General features: G+C 37.7%; 1 protein-coding gene across 1 annotated transcript; it reads right to left on the bottom strand.

Annotated features, from left to right (window-relative positions):
* Window positions 1–2620: 2620 nt before the first annotated feature.
* Window positions 2621–7018, bottom strand: PIP5K4 (phosphatidyl inositol monophosphate 5 kinase 4). The gene is made up of 8 exons (XM_088127104.1): window positions 5033–7018; window positions 4642–4809; window positions 4235–4400; window positions 4034–4150; window positions 3735–3928; window positions 3432–3562; window positions 3290–3362; window positions 2621–3177 (listed from the first exon to the last, which is right to left on the bottom strand). The coding sequence occupies exons 1-8, from the start codon at window positions 6232–6234 to the stop codon at window positions 2880–2882; spliced, it is 2349 nt and encodes a 782-aa protein (XP_087983230.1). The 5' UTR covers window positions 6235–7018; the 3' UTR covers window positions 2621–2879.
* Window positions 7019–7227: the final 209 nt, after the last annotated feature.

The following is a 7227-nucleotide window of genomic DNA, read 5'->3' on the forward strand; positions in this document are numbered from 1 at the left end:
TATCGAGCATATAATGAATGTTGCGTCAATCTTTTGGAACCCAACACCATAATATAAAATAATGATTCATTAAATAATTAAGGAGGATCGATCAAAATTCTACGTGTCTCTAAAAAAAGCTTTAAAAAGAATATAATATTTGCAAATCGAGTATCATTTATCTATTATCTCACAGAGATGCAGTCTCATCCTCAACCCCATATGATTTTCGTGTTGAGGGTTGCATTTTTATATTACTTTATATTCTCGTGGAAAATATAAAAAAAAAATGAGATAAATCATAAATGTAGAGTTAAAAGAAATTTTAATTTTTTACGCTAAAATTTTGACATTCTTTGAGTACGTTAAGCATAACAAAATCTTTGACGTGACCTCAGGGGAAAAGAAAAATTAAGATTTTTTTATATCAAAGCGATATACTTGGCTCCTTAATGCTCAAATCTCATCCCTCCCACATTCAATCCTCTCACGGAATAGCTCATGCATTCCTTTCTACGATCACAAACCATTTCATTTTCATCTTTCTTTCTTGGCCTCGCTTGCTCTCATCTTCACAACATATCTTTGCGCCTCTCGACCATTATCAGTTTGCCATTGTTACTCTCTATCACTATCGATCTTATTCATTGTCAGCTTAGTTATCTCAACTCAATCAAGTCACTATTGTCAAATAATTGCACCAAATCCAACTTGATCCACACCTAATAGTCGGTTGGTCGGTTTAAGCGAACCACATATATATCGACCTTCAGTGTCGGTTAGTCCAAAACCAATATCGACCAACTAATATGCACCCATAACCCTAAGTTGGAGCTCCATTATTCCAACGCCTTATCGGTTGGTCACAGTTCACTATTGTATATGTATTATGATATTAGGTTAAAATTATTAAATTTAGTCCATGAGGGTTGTGTCTAGGTCCTTGTACACTTAAAGGAAATGTTTAATAGGCTCTTAAACCTTCCAGGTCTAAAAGAAGCTTTAAAATTTTCAATATAAAATTTTAATTTTTAGTCTAATCTGATCCTAACCTTTCGATTCTTCGAATTTTATGGTAAAACATTTTTTTTTAATAAATACTTTTGGAAGAAAACTAATTGAGTAGGTTTGGTATATGCCTTTTGAACAAAAAAAAAAGTTGAAGCACTCATAAGGATATGTGGCCGAATAGAGCAAGATGATCATCACAGTTAAAATAGATTGAGAATAAGTAACAATGAAGAAGAGGAGGAAAAATAAGACACAGTGATTTTACGTGGAAAACTCGTAAACAAAGTAGGATAAAAACCACGGGCAAAGATAAAAAATTTCCACTCAATGAAAATATAGGAGTTACAAAGTTTATCTCCTACAAAGAATAAAATTTCTCATATGAACCCTATTTTTACCTCACTAAACCTCACACTTTAGCTCACTTGGATTTGAGATTTGGAATGTATGGTCAATTATGGATGTCCACGTATTTATTACTCAAGCTTACTTGTGCATCAAATAAATTTTTACGGCCACAAACTTGCTACATATTGACTTTGAGTTAAGTGTAAGATCTAGTGGTTACACATTTGCCACATATTGACCTTGGATAAAGTGTAAGATCTAATGGCCACACTTTTACTACATCTTGGCCTCGGACAAAGTGTACGATGTAATGGCCACAATTTTGTCATACTTGAACTTAGATAAAGTGTTTAATATAGTAGCCACAATTCTCCAAGAAGATACTTGTTGAGCAAGTTTGGCAAAATATTTAATATTATTTAACACTCATTATATAAGGACTTTCCATGTAAAATTCTCAAAATCATTTTTGATAATAGAAATTTGTCAAAAAAATTATTTACCGATATTAAAATCTTAACCAAATACTACCCCAATTTTTAGAAAAATATTTATAATCCTTCCTAATTGGCACATGTCTCTAACCAAGAGCTCATGAGTTTGAATTTCTATTCTCTACTTGTTGTATTAAAAAAAGTATGGACACACATTAACGTTGTGTTTGGATTAACTTCCTAAATGGTTTTAGAGGGTAAAAGTATATATTTAGAAAAAAAATTATAGTTTTTTTGTGACAATTAATCAAATTTGTTTATAATCATTTTTTTGAATAATCACTTTATTCCAAAATAACCCGGTGGAATCATTAAAAACCATTTTATGTTAATTTAGCATTTGTAGAGTCACTTTTAAATATAGTACAACCAGACAAATTAATAACTAAAATCAATTTTAAGAAAATGTAATCGAACACAAAAATATTTTAATTAAAGCTATTTATATAAAAAGGGTTTAAAAATTTTTTTTTAAAGTGATTAAATTAGAAGGTAAGCAAACTAAGTGCTTAGTCTAAAAGTTCTATAAATCCTTTTTTTTTTTTTGTTTAATCTGTTTTTAGAATTTCTATAACTATCTTTGTTAAGAAAGAAATTGTAAGACTTTCAATTATTAGTTACCATCTACCTCAGTTTAAAATTTTAACTCTACCAATTTTTTATTTTTTAAAAAATCACTTCTAAACAATTCCAATCTCACAGCTCAATTTAAGCATAAAATGTCTTAAACTTTACACAAAAAAAATAAAAATAAAAATAATGCATCTCATAAATATTGTAAATTAGCATTAAAATATGAAGAAAGAAGAGATTAATTGTATATACAATTGCAAATTGATACCAAATATGTATCCAATAATCAATGACTATACTTTTTTTTCTGTGTGTAATTGTAATGAAACTACAGCAATGGGTTACATAAACAGAATTCTATTGCTTCAATTTTCTTCTCATTTACTAAAACATATCAAGATATGATGATCTGTTGCTCTATATTATAAAACAAATGAAAGAATGTGAATGAGAGATTTTGTTGATTTTCTTCCTTTAAAGTTCGGCCTCGTCTTCGGCAAAGATATTAAATATGAAGTCACGAAACCGCTTCGAGTATTGCTTCGGGTCGACAGCTGATATCGAAGTCGAATCGTATTGGATGGACTTGTATGCATGCTCAAGCTTCTTGCTAATGTCGTAGTCTTGAAGTATGTCAATGATGCCAAAGAACATAACCACGTCGTAGTACTCTCCGGTTGGTTCTCCGACCAGTTGGAACTCGCAATCGCTTCTTCTGATCGTACGTTCGACCCGAGCAGGCATGTTTACGCCCAATTTGATACTCGACCATCTACAAACCAAAAATTGTCCAAGTTGTAGTTCAAAGGCTTTGTACAAACAAGCACTTCATTCAAAAAGAAGAATGCCAAACTGTTTGCAATCAATAGAGATTTATATTTCACCTGGATGGATCTAGGAAAAGCTGATCCAAGTCGACTCGAGACAGACGAGGAGCGACTTCGTTCTCGGGCCCGCCTGCAAGAGAGATAGTTCATAATTTAGTGAGAGAGAGATGATGGACGGAGGAAAAGAGAGGAGAAAAACCTGTAGGCGTGCGAGACCCGGAAGGTATCAAATCACCAGCAGCTGAAGTTTCCCTAAAGTGAAGACCAACTAGAAGACTATAATCCATAATTCTTTCTTGTTCGAGAAACTCGCAGTCCCGATCGATTTGCCTAAAAGAAAGACGATACACAAACATCAAACGGAGACGCACACGCAAACGCAAATGCCAAAATGAAGATTATAAATATACTAGTGAATCAAGTTATGATGACGATACAATCTTTTGACAAGAAAATAGAAACAACTTCTCAAAGCATGAAATCCTTTAAAGCATAGTTGCACCTGCAAAACTCTTGAAACCACGATTTCTGCAGTCGGAACACAAAGTTAAGATCGAGGTCCTTAAGGATGGTTGTCTCGTCAATCTCACTCTCAGCCTTATCTGTCGTGCGTCCAAGAATCGACCCTTTCAAGTCGAACCGTCGGTGAATGGAATATTCCGAGCAAAAAAGGTTTCCCATGATGATGAACCTTACCTATGTTTAAAACACAGGAAGCATCCATTGAATTTAAAACACATTCTCACCCAAGCAGTTTCTCGTCATCAGTAAAGTTCGTGTCACAAAAAAACATCGGCTTACCTTCTTCTGGATAGGCCCGGTTAGTTTAACACAATGAAGACCATAGAATTTGGTCACCAAAGTGGTCTCAAAGGCTCTCACATGATTATAATAAGCAGAGAGCATTCTTATCAAAACCTGCAAAATGAGGTCAAGTTCTCCCAAATTACATTAGCCGTTATTGATTCAAAAGGAATATAGTATAGGAAAACAAAATCTCACTTTTGCTTCTGACTTCTTCATCGTCTTTATCATGTATCGGTCGTCATTCGTCAAGTAGAAGAAGCTACCACTTTTACCAGGAGACGAGAGTTCTCGAAGCGCATCATTCCCACAGATTGACAGCATATAATCAGCTGGATCCACCTTGAACAATTTCCTCAGAGTTCTGAAGATGGATGGAAATGTCTATTAACAAATCTAAGAAACATAAAAAAAAAAAAAAAAAAAAAAAAAATGCAACAAGACACTGCTAACCGGTTGGTTAAACAAGTCAAATTTGATAGAATTGAGAATTCTAATCAGTTCCTCTTTCTAAAGTACTAAACAATTGATCTTTCTCTAAAGTGCAAATCTAAGAAATGGAGTAATCTAGAGCAAAGCTATAGATTAAAGAATTGGCATTGTACCTGAAAACTAAAGGGCAATAGTCCTTCCATTTGAACTCACCAGACTGGTGGGGTGGAGTGTATTTGCTTCCTTCGGAAGGGAATCGGGTCCAAACCTTTTCCTTTGGATCAAAAGCCGAAGGCTTCAAGTCGAGGGACGCAATCGGGGCCGGTCTTCCTACCGAGTGCCTGTTCAACCCTCACAGACACATACATACTAATGGTTAAAGAAAACAATGGTCATGATATACCAAAAAAACAGAACAGGGGAAAAACAGGGCTTGCTCTGTTATATAATCAAAGTGAGAACTTAAGAAACAAAAACAAAAACCAAAAACAAGTTTGCAGCAATGATTGTGTTAAGAGATCAACAAAAAAGAGAACAAAAAATGGATTTGATCATCCAAACTACCTGATCCCAAGCTGCAAATTGAGCATAAGATCATAGTTCTTGTGGCCTTTGCAGATGGTCTCCCCTTGCCTCTTAGAAGACCTTGGCATTTTCATTGGCATCCCAAGTGCATCCTTATCCAAATTCAGACCCAACATATAGTCCGCCATATCCCCTCTCCCAACTCCTCCGACCGACGACGTCCTCTCGCTGCAACACCCCAGATCGTCCCCGTCCCCGCCCCCGACGCCCCACATTTGCATCCTATCAAACGGCTTCTCCACATCAATACTCACCCTCCCATCAACCGACATCCTCCTCGGCTTCACGCCATCCTCCCCCTTCGACGACCGCCAAACCGCGAGCTTCTTCTGCGAGGGGAGGATCGAAACCTTCTCTCCAAGGCAGATCTTGCAGTCACTGAAGTCCACATTGTACACATCCTGAGGATCCCACTGCACATTCCCAGTGGAACCAGAGGGGTAATAAGTGCCATTCTGTTCTTGAGGATCTCTGCTCCAATGCCCCACATAGAAGCTCCCATCAGGCCATTTGAAAGTCCCGTTCCCTCTGGGCAACCCAGTTTCCCAATACCCTTCATATCTATTCCCATTGCTCCAACCAAAAGTCCCCTTCCCACAAATCTCCCCATTCTTCCACTCCCCCACATAGTGATTCCCATTCTTCCATTGATACCTCCCATTCCCCTCCTGCAACCCCCTCCTCCAGTCCCCATCATAGCAATCGCCATTGGAGAAGTTCTTGATGCCATGGCCGTGCTTGAGGTTCATGACCCAGTTGCCTTTATAGGTGTCGCCATTGGAGCCGGTGTAGGTGCCGATTCCGTCCATGTAGCCGCTCTTGAACTCGCCCTCGTAGGTGGCGCCGGAGGGCCAGCTGAAGCGGCCGCGGCCCATGGTTTTGCCTTTGCTCCACTCGCCGACGTACATACAGCCGTCGGTCCAGAGGTACTTGCCGTGGCCATGGGGGAAGCTGTCGCACCACTGCCCGGTGTAGTAGTCGCCGTTCGGGAGGATTCTGTCGGCGTGGTAGATGTCGCCGGAATATGACTCGAGGTCCACGGAGTCGCCGTCGATGATGTCGCCGTCGTCGGCGTGGGCCACCGACGTCGTGCCAAATATGCTGTGGGCGCGCTTCTTCGCCGCTTGGGTTTTGCGAACCGTCGCTTCCCACGCCTTCAAAACCCCACTTTCTCTGCTCATAACTCTCGAATCTGAGAAAACCCAGATGGGATTTCGAATGTTTTCGATCGGGAACTCGAATTCGAGCGATTTCTGAGGATACCCAGATGGAGAAATCTCGAATTTGATGGATTTTGAAGGTTACCCAAATGGGAGAAAACAAAAAGAAATAGAAATCGATCAATCAATCTGACATTTACAACAGAACAACAAGATTCCCAATTCCAATCCCAATCCAAATCCCAATACCAAAATCTCTTTCTCTTTCTCTAACATCGTTTCGTTTTTTGCTGATTCTTCTTTTTTTTTTTTTTCCTTTTCTTTTTTGGTTAAGAGAATGCTAAGCGGAACGATTTGAATGGAAGAGAGTCCATCCGTTCATTCCATTTCTGAAACAGAAACAAACGGTCATTTCGTTGGATTTCATAAATTGATTCAGGTTTCTTTGTTAGTTTTTACAGGCTATTAATCAACCAATCAATCTGTGGAATCCAATCAGTTTTGCCATTGGCATATTTGGGGATTGGCCATGGAGAAGAACGCAACAGATCATCCACAGAGAGAAACAGCGAGAGGGAGAGGGAGAGGGAGACTCGCTCCATTGTCTAACAAATTCTTCACATCTGGTTTCTATATTTAGCAGAGGTGAAACAGATTGTGATCGTGTTATCAACCAAAGGAGAGCTTGAATTTTGGCTAAACAAAACACTAAAACGACATGGATTCTCATCATGAACATAAATATTTTGTGTAATATGGTTGTTTTGTGTGTCATTCTGTTTTGTAAAACCACAATGATGCAGAAGAGAAGACAAGCGACCAAGTTTGGGTTTTTTTTTTCTTCCCTTCATTCTAGTGGGTCCTAGACAAAAGACCAAAATGGAAAACTTCTCAGTTATTTAGTTTTTGTATTTTCAACTTTATCATTTTTGTCATTTAATTTTATTTTTGGTCCTATATTTTATATCACAATTTTAACATGACATTATATTTTTAGGACTAAAATAAATTAAA

This window comes from Momordica charantia (genome assembly GCF_013281855.1).
Source record: "Momordica charantia cultivar OHB3-1 chromosome 1 unlocalized genomic scaffold, Mcharantia_2.0 BLBB01000001.1, whole genome shotgun sequence".
Lineage (NCBI taxonomy): Eukaryota > Viridiplantae > Streptophyta > Magnoliopsida > Cucurbitales > Cucurbitaceae > Momordica > Momordica charantia.

Bases quoted from the DNA above. Each gene is read 5' to 3' on its own strand.
- PIP5K4 (XM_088127104.1), bottom strand. From the start codon at position 6,234: ATGAGCAGAGAAAGTGGGGTTTTGAAGGCGTGGGAAGCGACGGTTCGC. The intron at 4,401-4,641 runs GTACAATGCCAA...ATCCATCTTCAG, and splicing joins TATTGCCCTTTAGTTTTCAG to AACTCTGAGGAAATTGTTCA. The intron at 4,151-4,234 runs GTGAGATTTTGT...CTCATTTTGCAG, and splicing joins TGAAGAAGTCAGAAGCAAAA to GTTTTGATAAGAATGCTCTC.